Source organism: Salvelinus alpinus, chromosome 6 (genome assembly GCF_045679555.1).
Source record: "Salvelinus alpinus chromosome 6, SLU_Salpinus.1, whole genome shotgun sequence".
Taxonomy (NCBI): Eukaryota; Metazoa; Chordata; class Actinopteri; order Salmoniformes; family Salmonidae; genus Salvelinus; species Salvelinus alpinus.
This window is the reverse complement of record NC_092091.1, coordinates 47,373,064-47,395,291: the sequence shown is the minus strand read 5'-3', so window position 1 is coordinate 47,395,291 and position 22,228 is coordinate 47,373,064. Positions and strand designations below refer to the sequence as shown.

At 42.5% G+C, this 22,228-nt stretch overlaps 1 protein-coding gene across 1 annotated transcript; it reads left to right on the top strand.

The window, feature by feature from the left end:
- Nucleotides 1-14,094: 14,094 nt before the first annotated feature.
- On the top strand, nt 14,095-21,399 carry LOC139578762 (protein ABHD8-like). Its single transcript, XM_071406753.1, has 5 exons — nt 14,095-14,391; nt 18,366-19,176; nt 19,272-19,442; nt 19,580-19,796; nt 19,870-21,399. The coding sequence occupies exons 2-5, from the start codon at nt 18,374-18,376 to the stop codon at nt 20,077-20,079; spliced, it is 1,401 nt and encodes a 466-aa protein (XP_071262854.1). The 5' UTR covers nt 14,095-14,391; nt 18,366-18,373; the 3' UTR covers nt 20,080-21,399.
- The last annotated feature ends 829 nt before the right edge of the window (nt 21,400-22,228 follow it).

Genomic DNA, 22,228 nt, shown 5'->3' with positions numbered 1-22,228 from the left:
GCCTATTAGGAGAGGTGGATGTGGAGGTGCCAATGAGCAAGGCTGAGTCTAAGCGACTGATATGGGAAGTAGTGGTGCAGAGATGGCAGGAGCAGTGGAACGGAGACACAAAAGGTAGAAATGTATTCCAAGTACAGAGGAAAGTCAGGGAGAACGGCAGGAAGAGACAGAAGAGAGGAGGCCATCTTTAGAAGGCTAAGGGTGGGACACAGCCGGCCGAGTAAGACATGAAATATGATAGGAAAGCATTCAACTGGAAGGTTTGATTACTGCCAGGAAACAGAGACAGTGGAACATGTACTGATACAGTGTGGATGGTATGAGAGGGAAAGGGAGAGACTGAGATAGAGTATGAGGGAAAAGGGGATGCAGGAATAGAGTTTAATAAAGAACATATTGAGTAGAACATCATTAGATACATTATCTAATCTTTTGTTATCTTTAAGAGAAACGGGGCTGACAGGTCGGATTTACAGTGCCTTTAGAAAGTATTCACACTCCTTGACTTTTTCCACATTTTGTTGTGTTACAGCCTGAATTCAAAATGGATTAAAACATTTGTTTTTCATCCATCTACACACAATACCCCATAATGACAAAGTGAAAACATGTTTTTAGTAATTTTGGCAAATTTATTGAAAATTAAATACAGAAATATCTTGAGTCAATGAGTACTCATACCCTTCGTTACGGCATGCCGAAATAAGTTCAGGAGAAATAAGTCTCTCACTGTTGCCGCTTGTTATAGACCCCCCTCAGCTGTGCCCTGGACACCATATTTGAATTAATTGCCCCCCCATTTATCTTCAGAGTTTGTACTGTTAGGTGACCTAAACTGGGATATGCTTAACACCCCGGCCGTCCGACAATCTAAGCTAGATGCCCTCAATCTCACACAAATTATCAAGGAACCTACCAGGTATAACCCTAAATCCGTAAACACGGGCACCCTCATAGATATCATCCTGACAAACTTGCCCTCTAAATACACCTCTGCTGTCTTCAACCAGGATCTCAGCGATCACTGCCTCGTTGCCTGCGTCCATAATGGGTCCGCGGTAAAACGGCCACCCCTCATCACTGTAAAAAGCTCCCTAAAACACATCAGCGAGCAGGCCTTTCTAATCAACCTGGCCCGGGTATCCTGGAAGGATATTGACCTCATTCCGCCAGTAGAGGATGCCTGGTTATTCTTTAAAAGTGCTTTCCTCACCATCTTAAATAAGCATGCCCCATTCAAAAAATGTAGAACTAATAACAGCATGCCCTTGATTCACTCCAGACTTGACTGCCCTTGACCAGCACAAAAACATCCTGTGGCGTACTGCATTAGCATCGAATAGCCCCCGCGATATGCAACTTTTCAGGGAGGTTAGGAACCAATATACACAGGCAGTTAGGAAAGCAAAGGCTAGCTTTTTCAAACAGGAATTTACATCCTGTAGCACAAACTCCAAAAAGTTCTAGGACACTGTAAAGTCCATGGAGAATAAGAGCACCTCCCACCACCAATAAATCCCTGATAATCGAGAATTTCAATAAGCATTTTTCTACGGCTGGCCATGCTTTCCACCTGGCTACCCCTACCCCGGTCAACAGCTCTGTACCCCCCACAGCAACTTGCCCAAGTCTCCCCATTTCTCCTTCACCCAAATCCAGATAGCTGATGTTCTGAAAGAGCTGCAAAATCTGGACCCTACAAATCAGCTAGGCTAGACAATCTGGACCTTCTCTTTCTAAAATTATCCACCGCAATTGTTGCAACCCCTATTACTAGCCTGTTCAACCTCTCTTTCGTATCGTCTGAAATCCCTAAAGATTGGAAAGCTTCTGCGGTCATCCCCCTCTTCAAAGGGGGAGACACTAGACCCAAACTGTTATAGACCTATATCCATCCTGCCCTGCTTTTCTAAAGTCTTCGAAAGCCAAGTTAACAAACAGATCACCGTACCTTCTCCACTATGCAATCTGGTTTCCGAGCTGGTCATGGGTGCACGTCATCCACGCTCAAGGTCCTGAACGATATCATAACCACCATCAATAAAAGACAATACTGTGCAGCCATCTTCATCGACCTGGCCAAGGCTTTCGACTCTCAATCACCGCATTCTTATCGGCAGACTCAACAGCCTTGGTTTCTCAAATGACTGCCAAGCCTGGTTCACCAACTACTTCTCAGATAGAGTTCAGTGTGTCAAATCGGAGGGCCTGTTGTCCGAACCTCTGGCAGTCTCTATGGGGGTGCCCAATTCAGGGATCAATTCTCGGCAATTCTCGGCAATTCAGGGTTCAATTCTCGGCATGACTCTTTTCTCTGTATACATCAATCGTGTCGCTCTTGCTGCTGGTGATTCTCTGATCCACCTCTATGCAGAAGACACCATTCTGTATTCTTCTGGCCCTGTGTTAACAAACCTCCAGATGAGCTTCAATGCCAAACAACTCTCCTTTCTTGGCCTCCAACTGCTCTTAAATGCAAGCAAAACTAAATGCATGCTCTTCAACCGATCGCTGCCCTTACCCGCCCGCCCGTCTAGCATCACTACTCTGGACGGTTCTGACTGAGAATATGTGGACAACTACAAGTATCTAGGTGTCTGGTTAGACTGTAAACTCTCCTTCCAGACTCAAATTAAGCATCTCCAATCCAAAACTAAATCTAGAAGCGGCTTCCTATTTCGCAACAAAGCATCCTTCACTCATGCTGCCAAACATACCCTCGTAAAACTGACTATCCTACCGATCCTTGACTTCGGCGATGTCATTTACATAATAGCCTCCAACACTCTACTCAGCAAATTGGATGCAGTCTATCACAGTGCCATCCATTTAGTCACCAAAGCCCCATATACTACCAACCACTGCGACCTGTATGCTCTCGTTGGCTGGCCCTCACTTCATATTTGTCGCCAAACCCACTGGCTCCAGGTCATCTATAAGTCTTTGCTAGGTAAATAGCCCCCCCAACTACCTCAACCCCATATTGTTTTTGTTTTTTTCTCCTTTGCACCCCAGTATCTCTACTTGCATATTCATCTTCTGCACATCTATCACTCCAGTGTTTAATTCTTAATTATTTTGCCACTATGTCCTATTTATTGCCTTACCTCCCTAATCTTACTACATTTGCACACACTGTATATAGATTTTTCTATTGTGTTATTGACTGTACGTTTGTTTATCCCATGTGTAACTCTGTGTTGTTTGTGTCGCACTGCTTTGCCTTATCTTGGCCAGGTCGCAGTTGTAAATGAGAACTTGTTCTCAACTGGCCTACCTGGTAAAATAAAGGTGAAATAAAAATAAAAATTGCATCTTGGGAATATAGACCTGTAACACATTGATACAGTATGCAGAAATATCAACTATGAATATTTATGAAGAACATAAGCTTGACTTTTTGGTAGCTGATTAATATAAATTTTTCCAAGTCAAATTTGTTCTCATTCAGTGCTGTATGGTCCTGCCTGGCAAAAGTAAATACAGTTACACATGTTTTTGAAGTTGTGGCTATTGTAATGGGCTCTAAGCAAAACAAGTGGGCTCCAACATCGAAATTACATTTTTTGGCATCCATTATTCTTTGAAGAATTTTGTATCTTTAGCCCCTACTCTTACAAATAAATCAGTGCGGCACCACAGATTATTTTGGGGACAACCTTGGATTTTGCCTCAAATCCCATATGGTATCCAAAATCCAATATGGCTGCCATAATACCATTTGATGGAGGTTAAATCACCTGTAAATATGAATTTTATTAGTGAGAGACCTTTTTCAGAATTGTGTACAACACTCATGCCCATAAAGACTGTTTTGGTGTAAATACATTTGATTCTGAATCCAATATGGCCAACATGATTACACTCAAACATCTTCACATGTATATTATTTTCCCTTGTTCATTTTGTATTGTGTTATTCTGGGGTGGTAGGGTTAGGGGAAAATATATTGGGGATTGTATGGGGGATTGGAAATTTTTGCAGACTATTACATTGATGGAAGCCATAATCTATCTGCAATATTAAAGCTGATCTACCCCCACCCCCAAAATATTTTTTGAAAATAATAATCCATCCACCTGACAGGTGTGGCATATCAAGAAGCTGATTAAACAGCATGATCCTTACACAGTTGCACCTTGTGCTGGGAACAATAAAAGGCCACTCAAAAATGTGCAGTTTTGTCACACAACACAATGCCACAGATATCTCAAGTTTTGAGGGAGCGTGCAATTGGCATGTTAACTGTTGGAATGTCCACAAGACCTGTTGCCAGAGTATTGAATGTTAATTTCTCTACCATAAGCCGGCTCCAATGTCATTTTAGAGAATTTGGCAGTATGTCAAACCGCCCTCACAACCACAGATGACGTGTAACTACGCCAGCCCAGGACCTCGACATCCGGCTTCTTCATCTGCGAGATCGTCTGAGACCAGCCACTCGGACAGCTGATGAAACTGTGGGTTTGCACAACCGAAGAATTTCTGCACAAACTGTCAGAAACCGTCTTAGGAGAGCTGATCTGTGTGCTCATTGTCCTCACCAGGGTTTTGACCTGACTGCGGTTCGGCGTTTTCACATGTCTCAAGGATCTATACACAATTCCTGGAAGCTGAAAATGTCCCAGTACTTCCATGGCCTGCATACTCACCAGACATGTTACCCATTGAGCATGTTCGGATGCTCTGGATTGACGTGTACAACAGTTTGTTCCAGTTCCAGCCAATATCCAGCAACTTCTCACAGCCATTGAAGAGTGGAACAACATTCCACAGGTCACAATCAACAGCCTGATCAGCTCTATGCGAAGGAGCTGTGTCGCGCTGCATGAGGCTAATTATGGTCACACAAAGATACTGACTGGTTTTCTGACCCACTCCCTAATTTTTTTTTTTAGGTTTCTATGACCAAGGGATGCATATCTCTATTCCAAGTCACGTGAAATCCATAGATTAGGGCCTAATTAATTCATTTAAATTGGCAAATTTGTTTATATGAACTCTAACTCAGTCAAATCTTTGAAATTCTTGCATGTTGTGTTTTATATTTTTGTTCCTCGGCATCCACGTCACTAAGGAAAGTACATGGTCAACACTAACCCTCACAGTTGTGAAGAAAGCAGTGCCTCGTCCCCCAAAAATCCTCAAAATGTTCTACAGCTGCACCATTGAGAGCATCTTGACTGGCTGCATCGTCACTTGGTACGGCAACTGCAAGACACCCGACCGTAAGGCGCTAAAGAGGGTGGTGAGTACGACTGAGCTTCCTGCCATCCAAGACCTCTATACCAGGCAGTGTCGGAGGAAGGACCAAAACATTGTCAAAGACTCCAGCCACCCAAGCGGTACCAGTGCACCAAGTCTGGAACCAACAGGACCCTGAACAGCTTCTACCACCAAGCCATAAGACTGATCAACAAAACTGCTAAATAGCTAATCATATGGCTACATGCTGCTGCTCCTGTCTATCATCATTCCTCTTGCCTAGTCACTTTAACCCTACCTTTACAGTGACTTCCGAAAGTATTCACCCCCCTTGGCATTTTTCCTATTTTGTTGCCTTACAACCTGGAATTGAAATTGATTTTTGGGGGGTTTGTATCATTTGATTTACACAACATGCCTATCGCTTTGAGGATGCACATTTGATTTATTTATTGTGAAACAAACAAGAAATAAGACATTAAACAGAACTTGAGCGTGCATAACTATTCACCCCCCCCCCCCCCCCCCCCCAAAGTCAATACTTTGTAGAGCCACCTTTTGCAGCAATTACAGCTGCAAGTCTCTTGGTGTATGTCTCTATAAGCTTGGCACATCTAGGCACTGGGATTTTTGCCCATTCTACAAAACTGCTCCAGCTCCTTCAAGTTGGATGGGTTCCGCTGGTGTACAGCAATCTTTAAGTCATACCACAGATTCTCAATTGGATTGAGGTCTGGGCTTTGACTAGGCCACTCCAAGACTTTTACATGTTTCCCCTTTAACAACTCGAGTGTTGCTTTAGCAGTATGCTTGGGGTCATTGTCCTGCTGGAAGGTGAACGTCTGTTCCAGTCTCAAATCTCTGGAAGACTGAAACAGGTTTCCCTCAAGACTTTCCCTGTATTTAGCGCCATCCACCATCATTCCTTCAATTCTGAACAGATTCCTTGTTCCTGCCGATGAAAAACATCCCCAAAGCATGATGCTGCCACCACCATGCTTCACTGTGGGGATGATGTTCTCGGGGTGATGACAGGTGTTGGGTGTGTGCCAGACATAGCGTTTTCCTTGATGGCCAAAAAGCTCAATTTTAGTCTCATCTGACCAGAGTACCTTCTCCCATATGCTTGGGGAGTCTCCCACATGCCTTTTGGCGAACACCAAACTTGTTTGCTTATTTTTTTCTTTTTTTCTGGCCACTTTTCCGTAAATCCCAGCTCTGTGGCGTGTACGGCTTAAAGTGGTCCTATGGACAGATACTCCAATCTCTGCTGTGGAGCTTTGCAGCTCCTTCAGGGTTATTTTTGGTCTCTTTGTTGCCTCTTTGATTAATGCCCTCCTTGCCTGGTCCGTGAGTTTTGGTGGGCGGCCCTCTCCTGGCAGGTTTGTTGTGGTGCCACATTCTTTCCATTTATTAATAATGGATTTAATGGTGCTCCGTGGGATGTTCAAAGTTTCTGATATTTTTTTTTATAACTCAACCCTGATACTTACTTCTCCACAACTTTGTCCCTGACCTGTTTGGAGAGCTCCTTGGTCTTCTTGGTGCCGCAGGTGTATATATACTGAGATCATGTGACACTTAAATAAAGTCCACCTATGTGCAATGTAACTAATTATGTGACTTCTGAAGGTAATTGGTTGCACAAGATCTTATTTGGGGGCTTCATGCACGCACCACTACATATGCATGTTTTTTAAAATATTTTAATGTTTTTAAACATGTATTTTTTTTCATTTCACTTCACCAATTTGGAATATTTTGTGTATGTCCATTACATGGAATCCAAATAAATATTCATTTAAATTACAGGTTGTAATGCAACAAAATAGGAAAAACACCAAGGGGGATGAATACATTTGCAAGGCACTGAATGTACATATAGTGTATTCAGAAAGTATTCACACCTCTAGACTTTATCCCAAACAATGTGTGCTAGAGCCCGAATTCAAAATGAATTACATTGAGATTTTGTGTCACTGGCCTACACACAATACCCCATAATGTCAAAGCTTTTTGAAATGTCTTGTGTCAATAAGTATTTAACCCTTTGTTATGGCAAGCCTAAATAAATGCAGGAGTAAAAATTGCTTAACAAGTCACACATAATACGTTGCAAGGACTCACTCTGTGTGCAATAATAGTGTTTATCATGATTTTTGAATGACTATCTCATCGCTGTACCCCACACATACAATTATCTGTAAGGTCCCTCAGTCGAGCAGTGAATTTAAAACACAGATTCAACCACAAACACCTGGGAGGTTTTGCAATGCCTTACTAAGAAGGGAACCTATTGGTAGATTGGTAAAAAAAAAAGCACATGAACCCAACCTCACTCCGAATTTACTTTCACATACAGCTCGTGTAAGAAAAGTTATAGGAGTTACTTTCAAACACAGTGATGGACTGGGCCGTATTCACCACCCTCTGTACGCCTTGCTGTCGAGTGCCTTGCAGTTGCCGTACCAAGCGGTGATGCAGCCAGTGCTCTCAATGGTGCAGCTGTATAACTTTTTGAGGAACTCGATGTGGATGGGGGCGTGCTCATCCTTCCGTTTCCTGTAGTCCACGATCAGCTCCTTTGTCTTGCTGACGTTGAGGGATAGTTTGTTGTCCTGCCACCACACTGCCAGGTCTCTGACCTCCTCCCTATAGGCTGCCTCGTCATCGTCAGTGATCAGTCCTACCATCAGCAAACTTGATGATGGTGTTGGAGTCGTGCACGGCCACATAGTCGTGGGTGAACAGGGAGTACAGGAGGGGACTAAGTACACACCCCTGACGGGCCCCCGTGTTGATGGTCAGCATGGCAGATGTGTTGTTGGCTACCCTCACTGCCTGGGGGTGGCCCGTCAGGAAGTCCAGTATCCAGTTGCAGAGGGAGTTGTTCAGTCCCAGGGTCCTGAGCTTGGTGAGAGGACTATGGTGTTGAATGCTGATCTGTAGACCATGAACAGCATTCTTGCATAGCTATTACTTTTGTCCAGGTGGGTGAGGGCAGTGTTGAGTGCAATAGAGATTTTGTCATCTGTGGATCTGTTGGGAGCAGTATGCAAATTGAAATGGGTCCAGGGTGTCTGGGATGATGGTGCTGATGTGATCCATGACTAGCCATTCAAAGCATTTCATGGCTATAGATGTGAGTGTTACGAGGTAATAGTCATTTAGGCAGGTTACTTTGGCATTCTTGGGCATGGGGACTATGGTGGTCTGCTTGAAACAAGTTGGTATTACAGACCAGGTAAGGGATAGTTTGAAAATGTCAGTGAAGACACTTGCCAGCTGGTCAGAGCATGCTCTGAGTAAGTGTCCTGGTATACCATCTGGCCCCATGGCCTTGCGAATGAATGTTAACCTGTTTAATGGTCTTACTCATATCGGCTACGGAGAGCAAGATCACACAGTCGTCTGGAACCACTGGCGCTCTCATGCATGGGTCAGTGTTGCTTGCCTAGAAGCGAGCATAGAAGGCATTTAGCTCATCTGGTAGGCTCACTGGTATGTACTTGTACTTACCTATACTAAATATGTAATACTTACTTGCTTGGTTCCTAGTTACTACGTTTAAGACTAAATTGTTAGTACATATTTCGTTTTTGCTACTATGTATTTACCTATTATCAGGCTGTAAAATGGAGGGTTACACTGGAAGCTTATCCCAGCCTGAAGGATGCTGGGGATACTCCTGTAGTGGAATGGTTGGTTGTCTGGTTGTGAACGAGTCTGTGAAAGGGCTGTTACAAACAGACCTGCCCTTAGATCTTTCCAAAGCCTAATTTCGTTTTTTTATGTTGAATGTTGCTTAAAGTCCTGCAGGTCCCATCCTACATTTCTTCATATTCCTTTGGAAATCAGGTAGGATTATAATTTGGATGATTAACTGTGGGTGGTTGGCTGAGATTACAGTCTGGGGCAGGAGGGAGAAGAGGAGAGTGACAGAACCTGTGAGAACAACCTCAGGTCACGTAGAGCAGGGGTCTCCATTCCTGGCTATAATTTTTTAGCCATCTCCAAAACCAGGAATAGGTTGACAAATGGGCAAGTAGGGATGGAAGTGATGCATCTCAATAGTCTCATCTCATTGATATATAACATAAATGCAGACTGTGGAATTTGCTTTCACCTACCAGTTCTTTCTCGCTAGTGCATTGATGCTGTTTGAATAAATTGATATAGGCCTATCACAGAATATCTTCGCAAGATAATTGCAGTGAATTTCTAAACTTTATTTGAGACCTATGTTGCTGCTCTGTTTGATTATTTTTGTGGTAAGCCTATGTGAAACACGGCTGTGAATATCGGCCATCTTCAGGGTATCTTACATCTGTCGCTGAGTGACCGCTGATGTATGGAAGTCTGCCTTGTCTCATCTCTCTGGCACCTGGACCCTTGGTAACTGTTCCTTAGCAACAAAATGAATAGAAACCACATCAGCAGCGGTTGTCAGCTTGAGGAGGATAGGGAGAGAGGAAGATTTTGGGAGTTTGCATTTTCCTGTTAGACTTGTTTGGAAACCAATGGGATTTATTGGCTTTATCAGTTACAATTGCAAATGTTTTCCATTGTAAATGGAAACAACTTAGCTGTTTTTACTGAAATTGTACTTTTCAGAAACTGTTTATCCATGAAGAGATTACATTCCCCCTGTATCAGTAGTGTGTCTGCTAGGAGGTGAACACTGTTCCCAATGTATCATGTGTAGGCTGCCATCTCCATGGAGACAGCTGGGTTAATTAATTCACAGAGCAGAGGGATATACTACAAAGCAGCATCAATGAGTTAGCCAGCTAACTTCAATAAACAACCCAGAAATAACGATAGATTTTCTGGATACTTAAGAAAGCTAAACTTAGATATGTGTATTTTGTTGTTGAGTCAATTAGCCTACACCAAGCACAGTTCAAGCTTATCTTTCTAAAAAAAGTTAAAGTTATTTCCGAATATTTAGACATGTTAGCTGGAGGTTCAATACTTTCTAAACAAATACTTCCTACTAATTTTTTCAAAACATCTGTGAGACAAGATCTACCCTCCAAAGTCTACTGAATTTCAAAACAAACTTATTTACATTTTTAAGTCCAAAAGACACATAGCTAGTCAACTTTATAAAATCATTAATAATTCCAGATATTCTGTTTACCACGGTGTAGAACTGACCTGGGAGAATGATTTGGGTGTCCGCCTTTCTCCTGAAACACGTGAAAATATCCGGAAAAAATACGCTAACTATCCAATTTTGTTATGAATATATTATTAATCCATTTAAAATGTATGACCCCTAAGAAATTTAAACTCATGCAAGTTTCTGTGTCTGACAAATGTTGGCACTGTAAGGGGGGGCAATGGACAATTTATACACAGATCTGGAAATGCCGTAATCTGATATTGGTCCATGGTATTGAAACCAGTTTCAGCCATTACCGGAATATCAGTCCCTTTGGACCCAGTGAAATGTTTATTGAATCATCTTGGAAACGTCCAAGGAGATATAAAACAAAATAAGTTGATCTCACTTGCGTGTATGTGTGCTAAATGTTTCCTTCCATTGAATTGGATGTACATTGATGTTGTGTCAGAGGAAATTTGTATCAGAACTTACCTTTTACAGTACCAGTAAAATGTTTAGACACACCTACTCATTCAAGGGTTTTTCTATATTTTTATTATTTTATACATTGTAGAATAATAGTGAAGACATCAACACTATGAAATAGCACATATGGAATAATGTAGTAACCAAAAAAGTTTTAAACAAATCAAAATATATTTTATATTTGAGATTCTTCAGAGTAGCCACCGTTTGCCTTGATGACAGCTTTCCACACTCTTGGCATTATCTCAACCAGCTTCATGAGGTAGTCACCTGGAAGGCATTTCAATTAACTTCTTATGGCTGCAGGGGCAGTATTGAGTAGCTTGGATGAAAAGGTGCCCAGAGTAAACTGCCTGCTCCTCAGTCCCAGTTGCTAATATATGCATATTATTAGTAGTATTGGATAGAAAACACTCTGAAGTTTCTAAAACTGTTTGAATGATGTCTGTGAGTATAACAGAACTCATATGGCAGGCAAAACCTGAGAAAAAAATCCAACCAGGAAGTGGGAAATCCAAGGTTTATAGGTTTTCAACTCATCGCCTATCGAATACACAGTGGGATATGGGTCAGTTTGCACTTCCTACGGCTTCCACTAGATGTCAACAGTCTTTAGAACCTTGTCTGATGCTTCTACTGTGAAGTGGGGCCGAAGGAGAGGGGAATGAGTAAGGTCTGCCATGAGCTGACCATGCTCTGACCATGCATGTTCATGTGAGAGCGAGCTCTGTTCTATCGCATTTCTGAAGACAAAGGAATTCTCCGGTTGGAACACCAAAAACATCCTAAAGATTGATTCAATACATCGTTTGACATGTTTCTACTGACTGTTACGGAACTTTTTGACATTTCGTCTGCTTTTAGTGAACGTGCTTCGTGACTTTGGATTTGTTTACCAAACGCGCTAACAAAAGTAGCTATTTTGACATAAATGATGGACATTACCGAACAAAACGAACATTTCTTGTGGAAGTGGGAGTCCTGGGAGTGCATTCTGATGAAGATCAGCAAAGGTAAGTGAAGATTTATAATGCTATTTATGACTTTTGTTGACTCCACAATTTAGCGGGTAACTGTATGGCTTGCTTTTGTAGCTGAACGCTGTTCTCAGATTATTGAATATTGTGCTTTTGCCGTAAAGCTTTTTTGATATCTGACAGCGGTTGCATGAGGCCAAACTCCATTCACAACGGTATTCAGTTGATAAGAGACAGACATTCAATACTAGGAATAGATTGTCCACCATCTATGTGTAATTCCGGCAGAAAAGAGAAATAGGCAAAATAACATTTTAGATTCAGAGCAATAAAGAAATGTAATAATTTATCTGAGCAAACCAGAAATCTTTATTAATTCAAACAATACTTTAGAACCATTTAAATACAATACTTTGAAGGTTGTGCAGGACTATGGTAGATGAAGGAACCAATCTATATTTTCAGACTGTCAGAGTATTTATCTGGTCAATATGTCAGTGTATTATTCCTAGGTTTTGGCCTTTCTAGGGAGTTTTTCCTAGCCACCGTGCTTCTACACCTGCATTGCTTGCTGTTTGGGGTTTTAGGCTGGGTGTCTGTACAGCACTTCGAGATATTAGCTGATGTACGAAGGGCTATATAAAATAAACTTGATTTGATTTGATTTGATATTATGTCTGTTATTTGTAACAGTGTGTTATGTGAAAATGTGATGGTATTATAAATTGTATTTTTTTTTATATTTAAGGATTCTTGGAAGATTAGTCCAAATGAGTACTAAAAGAGATCCTAGTCAGATCATGAGCTTAGTTCAACTGTCACACCCATGAGAATCAAAAATATAAGCTTTTTTTCCCTCCAATGTTTGTAAACATTGTAAATGTAAACAAACACTGTGTAGCCTGATAAAATATGTTTAAAACAATACTTTTGATATAATAGAGTGTCAGTCCTTGCATCCATAGCTCTGTCTATTAATCTGCAAGTGGTTACATTTCTCCAGGCCCATCTCTCGTCTTTTAACAGCTTTGTTATTGTTTCAACTGTGGATTCGCCCTTTAAACATCTGCAAATTATAGAGATATCAAAGGGTCACCAACTTTTTAGTAGTGCTCAAAGCATGCCCTTCCACGAGAGCAGCATTTCTTTTTCAACTTGAAGCAATGAGTCCAAAAAGTCCTCCATGACGAACAAAATCTTAAACAACAGAGTAGGCTAATAAATCCTTCGTTTTTGGGTTATGTTCAGGTAAAATAATTTGGCTAATCTATACTATACCATATTTCCAAGTCCTATTCTTGAAGATCAAGGGGTATTCAATTAATTGGAATGACTGGAAATCTGACAGACTTTGGTTTTTAATGTAAAGATATAACCTAATCATATTATTATCTTTAGTGGAAAGCAATGGGTTAGAAGAAGCCTACATAACCAACCCATAAAGTCAAATGCAACACCCATTTATGGGCAGTTATCTAAACGCTAACATTAATTTATCTTGCAATAGATGTTGTTCAATTGGTATCTTGTAAAGCCCCCTAAGGGGAAAGTAATCTAAAAGTAACTGAATTTAATCAGAGTTTGGGTAATCCCAAAATTATGTTACTGATTACAATTTTGGACAGGTAACTAGTAACTAACGGATTACATTTAGAAAGTAACCTACCCAACCCTGCTCAAATAGTATGATATGTTACGTTTGGTATGGACAGTAAGTTACTTAAGTCAAAAAATGAAAGGAAAGGCGGTGGGTGGGTGGGGTGGACATTTAACGCAAATGTCTTGCAATCTGGAGGGTAGTGGGTAGGGTTGGGTTGGGTTGGGTTGGGTTGGGTTGGGTAGGGTAGGGTAGGGTAGAGTAGGGTTGGGTTGGTGTTTAATGCGAAAGTCTAGCAACCCAAAGGTTGCGTGTTCGAATCTCATTACGGACAACTTTAGTATTTTAGCTAATTAGCAACTTTTCGCCTACTTGCTACTATGCAACTACTTAGCATGTTACCTAACCCTTCACCTAACCTTAACTCTTAAATTTAACCCTACTCCTAACCCTAACCTAACATAGCATATCATACTAAAGCAGTCGAACGTAGCATATCATACTACTATACATCCTATAATTCATATTATATTTTACGACCGTTATTACATTGCTAGGGCCAATGTAATGTAACCTAATGTAAAGTAACATTTTATACTAAATGGAGTGACCCGGATTTTAGTCAAATATAATACGTTTTGCTCTGAGGCCAGGTTTCAGAGAGGCAGTCACGGGACCAGGGAACAATTGGAAAAGAGTGAACGGTGCGCTTTACAATGGATTAAAAACCTCCACATGTAGATAGACACCTGGCGTGCGCATCCACTATGCGCCCACGGGCACGTCCAATATGCAATGGAATTGATAATGCACCTTGGTTTCCATTTTTTGTCGTTTATCAGGTAAACCAACGGATAAGAATTTTGAGGTTGAGAACAGTGCTGCTGACTCCAATTAGATTAGATTATTGGATTGGCTGCAACAGATTATAGCGCGCCTGCTTCCAAGACGCAGTATACCGAGAAAGAAGCGTATTATCTAACAATTTTACCCCTGTGGACTTCGACAATAATAAGGTATGATTCTTCGTTGTTGAGACTGTATATGAATGAAGCCTGATGTATGATTATAATTGTATTTCGTGTCAACAGAAGGCAAAAAGAGAACGCACCGGGAAATTAGGGAGATACACTAAACCAGTTGCATAACAAATTCTCCGAATTGAATTAGCCTAAATCAAATACCAAAGTGGGGATGTGGTATTACTTGTGTGTAAAGTGGTATGGCTGATCTAATGCATCTTGAGAATTGGTGAACAAAAGGTGAAAAACATTCTGGCGTTTGCTGTATATTTTCTGGATCAGACATCCGTCAGTGATCCACGCTTTGTTGTTTTCCATTCTATGGAAGGGGACCTATAGTAAACGGAACAGTAGCAAATAAACTACCTCATTTATTAGATAGCCTACAATGTGTATATATATATTGTTGTATCCAACTAATAACAATACATGATATTAGATTAATTTCAGTTGCGATATGACTTAATTATTGACATGTGATTCATGAGAGCCCTGATAGGATTTGTCCTTTGGACAGCCCACTTATTGCATGACATTCCTGAGATTATATTGTACTGGTTGAGGTTTTCAAAATAAGCTTGAAAAAGGCCTAATAATTCTATAAATAGATACATTATTAATCCATCGTCATGAAAATAATGTTCCCGACTACCTCAGGATGTGTTTTGTATTTAATGTCACACCAATATTCTATTTGATTGGTTTTGTGACCAATTGTTTTGATTATTTGTATTCAAGACAAAGCACCGATCCTGTGTATTGATTTGAAGATGTCACCCAGTGATAGGTCATGTGATGTGTTGCCTTGTAAAGTAGCTGATATTGATTGGATCCTCCAGCTGACACCAGTCCATTGGAGGATAATGAACACATTCTCAGCAGCATTTAGAAATGATTGTGTTTTTAGTACCAAATAGGCTCTGATTTTGATCAACTCCTCAGAGACTTCTCTCGTGGTTGGTCTCGCCTCTGATTTAGTACAGAATATACAACATGTATGTATACATGAATTTAGAGTCTGCTTAGCATCAGATTTCAACACCATTTTTAAAGTATCGATTGATCCCATGTAGCCTATGCACATCTCATGGTTGACTCTCACCATGAGCCAACAAATCAATTGTCCTGACACTCATCCACAGAAGTTGGAGCCATTGTTAGTATTTGATTAGGATCCCCAAAACTGCAGCTACTCTTCCTGGGGTCCACACAAAACATAAAATATGACATAATACATAACATGAATAGACAATGACAGCTGAAGGACAGAACTACATACAATCACATAGTATTGGGACCTTAATATATTAAGGATGCCACTTTGCATCGTGCAGAACAGAAGCATGCCTGTAGACACACCTAGAAGAAGAAGAAGGATTATTGTTAGTGTTTGTTGACCCTTAGCAGGCCCGAGACTGTCAGCACAGGCCATAATGTGTTTTAATCCATCTGACGCTATCTGCTCTTTTCTAAGCGCCAATCCCTACACAGAGTACCCTTTGATCTGGGCTTATGCAACACTGTTTTAGCTACGCCATTGGCAGGAAGTCTCTGTGTTGCTACTGCTAGCCTTGCAGATATCACCGGCCAATTTGAAGGATTGACTAAATTTGCACATGGACCAGCGATTTTGACCCAATTGCTGAAATTGACGTTGCCAAAAAGTTACACCCTTGTTCCTCAGTGGGTAGACAGCGGAGGGATTTTAATGAGTGTGCACACTAAGAATGTGTGTGGGACTTCTGCTATTTGTAGCCAGTGCCTTGTTATGCTGATAACAGCGTTATTGGCCAAGAAAGTGGGTGGCAGTACCTTCGAATACTTATTATTCAGATAAGACCACATATGAATGATGTCAACATTAGCAAAATGAATAGAATAGTTGGAGTATGAGAGATGTAAAACCGTTGTGTGCCACACCACAAATAAGCCCACGGTGGCGTTAATGTGAGAGGTTCCACTCAGTGATTTGTCATTCAGTGTGTTGTGACGAGACACTGAGTCTGTTTTTAGGCATCACTGGACTTCTGAATAATTTAAACTTATAGCATCTATACTCCTGGTTATTGAATAATATATACAGCAGATGAGCACTGAGGGAGACTGCTATGAAAAGGAGGGATAGGTGTAGTTTAAAGGCAGTCATTTATGGAGGGGGATGCAATCTGTATCAGTTTTCTACCTAAAATGACACCTGAAATGGACTACTTATTAACAGTAAAGTGTATGGTCTCTGATTGTAGAAATACAGTAAGCTATTACTGTAAGCTATATATATACCAGTAAGTTAGGTAGCCAATAAGAGGTTTACCTTTTAAACACAGGACAGGGTCTTTACATGCTGGCCATGCCTCCTGTGAGAATCTACACTGAGAGAAAATGGAGGGCCACGCCACAGTAGTCGAGGGACACGTTTTTCAATAGTTCAAACCTGATGTGTCAGACATCAAGGCCTACAGCTATCACAAAACACACAGCACCACAGAACACTGTGTGGGCTGAGGAAGTGCAAGTAAGCGAAAGAGAGGGGGGGAGAAAACGAGAGGAGCGGAGTTATATGCTACATTGTTACTATAAGCCTCATCCAACCACAGTGAGCAGTGGGGGTTGAAAAGTCTGAGGTTGTACAAAGGGAAAGTCTGGTTCCAACATCAAACCACAAAAGAAAAGACATCTCCGGCCTATTCTATTATATTCTATTGCAAACACAAAAGTTGAAAGAATTGTTTATGGAGAACCACATTTTTTTTATTTTAGAAAGGATAGATAGACAAATATATTGCAGTGTGTCTGGAGGGAGAGAAAGAAATGGGTGTAATCGCTCCTTTCCCAGGAAAGAAAGGTGAGCAGAGCAGCAGGAAGACTAATACCACAGGAGACAGACCCAGCTTGACTCTCTCTTCGGTTGCCAGTCTGATAAACAACACTTATCTTAAGAGTCGCTGCTCAGCAAATAATACATACACAGCGAGAGGACATAGTGTGAATACATATCAGTAGTTGTAACGATCTGGTTTGGTCTGATTTGTTTTGTTCTTTTGTCAGGAACATTTTGTCAGTTGTTTGTCAATATGTGAAAACAGTGTCTAACAAGTCTATGTTAAAAGCCAAGATGCTGCCCACTCAGAATAGTTTATTTGAATGAAAGGGATCTTAAAGAAGAGCCACACCCCAATCCCTTTACAAGGGCTGTCCTGAGCCAGATTATGTTTGTGTGGGCAACATCTGTGAATGCATGTCATCTTCGCTTCATTCGGAGCAGTCCCACTCCCAAATACCCCATTCCATAATCAGATTGTAACAGCCCAAAAATCACGCAACCATTGTTTAAGTATTCCCCCCCAAAAAACTGTAGTTGGAAAACAGCATCAGCAATGAAATGCAAAGTTTGTCATTTACTTTGCTGATCAAAACAAACACACATGTTCTTGCTTTGTAGCCTCAACAATATTCACCCCAGGCCTTGGGTCCTATGAACTGTAATAATTCCGAAAGACACAGGGGGCACACATGGGCACACTGTAGCCGGCTTTAACTCAGCCATGGGCTATTACTGTCCCCCCTTTCTATTAATACTTCTAAGGCCTCACTAGGGGAAAGAGGCTTGATAGAAGAGCCTATTTATGGGCCACGTCTGAAGGAAAATGGTCAAGTTTCTGTGGTATTAACTAGCCACCCACGTGTCAAAGGAGTTCCTCTCCCATTCCTGATATATATTGCGCTCGTTATTCTGTTGTGCTGGGATTCTAAGAGTGGACTCTGTTCACGTAGTCTAACCTTACCCCTAACGGCTTTAGATTAGGGATTATCCTAGCAGCATGTGTTTGTGTGTGGATGCTGTTAGTGGGTGCGTGTTTCCTTATATTTGTATATGTATAGGGAAACAGCCGCCTATGTATCGTCAGCCATTGCCTTCATTATTCATATGCAATTGACTCATGTTTATGTCTATGTGTGTGAACATTCAGGGGCAGCCATGCTGACCACCTTTTTGGACGGCCTCCTCTGCTGCCTGACAGGGAAGTCGGCCAACGTTGTGGTTCCCATAGAAACCTCAGAACCCGCTGACGGCTACGAGTTTGTGGAGGTCAAACCAGGTCGCGTCCTGAGGGTCCGACACGTCATCCCGGAGCGGGAGGTGGAGGAAGAGCCCAGCGGGCCAGGGGGAAGCGTCCACTGCAAGAGGAAGATCACAGTGTATCGTAACGGACAGCTACTGATAGAAAACCTGGGGGATGCGGTGAGACAGGAGCTGTTACATGCTCCGAACGGAGAAGCAGAACCCAACTGTACAGTAGAGGTAGAGCTCGCAGACCCACCTTCCAATCCAACTCCCAATCCTGACACCAAAGTGGACAAGACAGGGTCAGTGGTTGGGACAGGGGGAAGTGGGGCAGGGGGAGCGGCAACAGCTCCAGCCCCGATCCTCGAATTAGCCCCAGATCTGGCCCAGCAGCCCCGGAAGCGACGGCGGAAGCCCAAGCGCACAGTGGTGATCGACAGCGAGAGGAGGATCACATCATGTAAGGGGACACACGCGGACGTGGCACTGTTCTTTGTGCACGGTGTGGGCGGCTCGCTGGACATCTGGGGCAGTCAGCTGGACTTCTTCTTCCGTCTGGGCTATGAGGTCATCGTGCCAGATCTGGTAGGTCACGGGGCGAGCTCGGCGCCCCAGATCGCGGCGGCATACACGTTCTATGCCCTGGCCGAGGACATGAGGGCCATCTTTAAGAGATATGCACGGAAAAGGAACATTCTCATCGGACACTCTTATGGGTGAGTTAGACAGAAGTGTGTTAGTTATAGACACTACATATTGTATTTTCTGCCTTTTGCTCTCCCAGACTCTCTCCATCTCTCTCTTTGTACAGTGTGTCATTCTGTACATTCCTGGCCCATGAGTACCCCGACCAGGTCCACAAGGTGGTGATGATAAACGGAGGAGGCCCCACAGCCCTGGAGCCCAGCCTTTGTTCCATCTTCAACCTGCCCACCTGCGTCCTGCACTGCCTCTCCCCCTGCCTCTCCTGGAGCTTTCTCAAGTAAGAGCGAGAGAGTGTGTGTGTGTGTGTGCGCCTTCCTTCCCATACAGACAAACTTCAGTACAAATATCTTTCCGTCTATGACGTTCAAGTATGATATCCTATATCCTACTCACTCTCTCCTCTGCCTCCCTCAGGGCTGGGTTTGCCCACCAGGGTGCGAAGGAGAAGCAGCTGTTGAAAGACAACAATGCTTTCAACGTGTCCTCCTTCGTGCTGCGTGCCATGATGAGTGGCCAGTACTGGCCCGAGGGCGACGAGGTGTACCATGCAGAGATCACTGTGCCCATCCTACTGGTGCACGGCATGTACGACAAGTTTGTGCCCGTGGAGGAGGATCAACGCATGGCAGAGGTGAGAGAGAAACCTTTACCGCCAACTTTAACCCTTTCTTTAAACCTAATCTAACCTCTCTACCTCCTCTCAGATCTTGCTGCTGGCCTTCCTGAAGATAATCAATGAGGGCAGTCACATGGTGATGATGGAGTGTCCCGAGAGCGTCAACACCCTCCTGCACGAGTTCTTCCTCTGGGAGCCAGACTCCGCTCCTAAATCTAAACCACGACCTGAAACCGCCAATGCCCCCACTGCATCCAACGGGGGAGCAACTTCAGAAAGCCAAGCCAAGAATAAGTAGCCCATAGAAGGATGGATGTGTGTTATTGACTCCAATCAAAGCTTGCACAGCCAGTGATGTACTGTCTACCATGGCTGGTAGTGCTAGGCGTGTCTCCTCAGGTGCAGGGAGCTGGTTTGAGTCGGTTTGAACTGGTCTGGGCTGGTTTTGAGCTGGTTTAAGATTGAGATTTGAGGAGGTGGAACACAGTACACAGGGACAGATGGGCCCATATTTGGTCTAAGTCTGAGCCACTGCACTATATCAGAGTGGAAGGACAAGAGGAATGCGAGGGAGGGTGAGGAGGGACGGATAGATGGACGTCAATGACGTTGACTGTGAAGGTCTATTGTATTGTACTGACCTGTTCTGATTGAGTGACTGATCCCTGACTGTGCCTTGGGGTGGTGTGGGGCTGAAGAGGTGCTGAGTTGTAGAGGTGGACCTGATAATGTTATTGGTTTTGTGTGTTGCGTGTGGTACAAGGACCCAAGTCTATACTTGGGTCCACCTCTAGTTGCACAATGGGTGGAAATGTCAAAACAAGGGTGGATCAGAGAGGGAAGAGAATGTATTGGAAGTGGTCAAGTCACACAAGAAAATAACTAGCCAAGAAGAACGCTTGTTATACTACTCAAGCCAAAGGTTAGCCAATGTTTGTGACAAGCAACACCAGAACCAACTTCTTTTTTTTCTGACACTACTTCACATTTGAATATTTGAAACTTCACAACATTGTGACTGAAGTTGAATGAGACATTTTAAATGATGTTTGACAGTCAATGCTGCTTTTTGGGAACTAGCCAACTACAATGTATTTAAATGCATTATTCATACATTATTTAAATGCACTTCCCTGTCAAAATCATTCCAAATGACAAGCAATTTCTTGACATTGACAATGTTTTGCTTTATCTACAGAGAAACAACTTGAGGGACAGGGGGAATACCAATGTTTGACTGTTTTACAAAGTCTCCTTGTGTATTTTATGGGGAAACAAATATGTTTCCTTTGGCTGCTGGTTAACTGGGAAGTACAAACTGGTAGATCAATGTGTGTTTTGGGCCCTTTTAAGAAGGATTATTATACTTGATGTTTCTTCATATTCCTCAACAAAACTATGCTGAACAATGATTGTTTACCTGTTTTTCAGGTAAAAGTGATATAAGCTATGAAAATGTTTATTGGTACACCAAAATATGGTACACCAAAATTTTTTGTAAAATCTGAGAATTCTTCAATGCCACATAGCAAGCTCTCCGTCATGTAACTACTAAACAAAAATGTAAAGTGTTGGTTCTATGTTTCATGAGCTGAAATAAAAGATCCCAGAAATGTTCTATATGCACAAAAAGCTTATTTCTCTCAAATGATGTGCACAAATTTGTTTTCATTCCTGTTAGTAAGCATTTATCCTTTGCCAAGATAATACATCTACCTGACAGGTTTTGCATATCAAGAAGCGATGTGGCATATCAAGAAGCTGATTAAACAGCATGACCATTACACCGGTGCACCTTGTGCTGCGGACAATAAAAGGCCACTCTAAAATGTGCAGTTTTGTCACACAACATAATGCCACAGATATCAAGTTTAGAGTGAGCATGCAATTGGAATGCTGACTGCAGGACTGTCCACCAGAGCTGTTGTCAGAGAATTGAATGTTAATTTGTCTACCATAAGTCGCCGCCAACGTCCTTTTAGAGAATTTGGCAGCACGCCCAACCGGCCTCACAACCGCAGACCAAGTGTAACTACGCCAGCACAGGACCTCCACATCCGGCTTCTTCACCTGCGGGATCATCTGAGACCAGCCACCATGACAGCTGATGAAACTGTGGATATGCACAACCTATCAGAAACCGTCTCGGGAAGCTCATCAGCATGCTCGTCGTCCTCACCAGGGTTTTGACCGGACTGCAGTTCGGCGTCAGAACTGGCTTCAGTGAGCAAGTGCTCACCTCCAGTGGCCACTTGCACGCTGGAGAAGTGTTCTCTTCACGGATGAATCCTAGTTTCAACTGTACCGGGCAGATGGCAGACAGCGTGTATGGCGTCAGGTGGGCAAGTGGTTTGCTGATGTCAACAGAGTGCCACATGGTGGCGGTGGGATTATGGTACGTGCAGGCATAAGCGACGGACAGTGAACACAATTGCATTTTATCGATG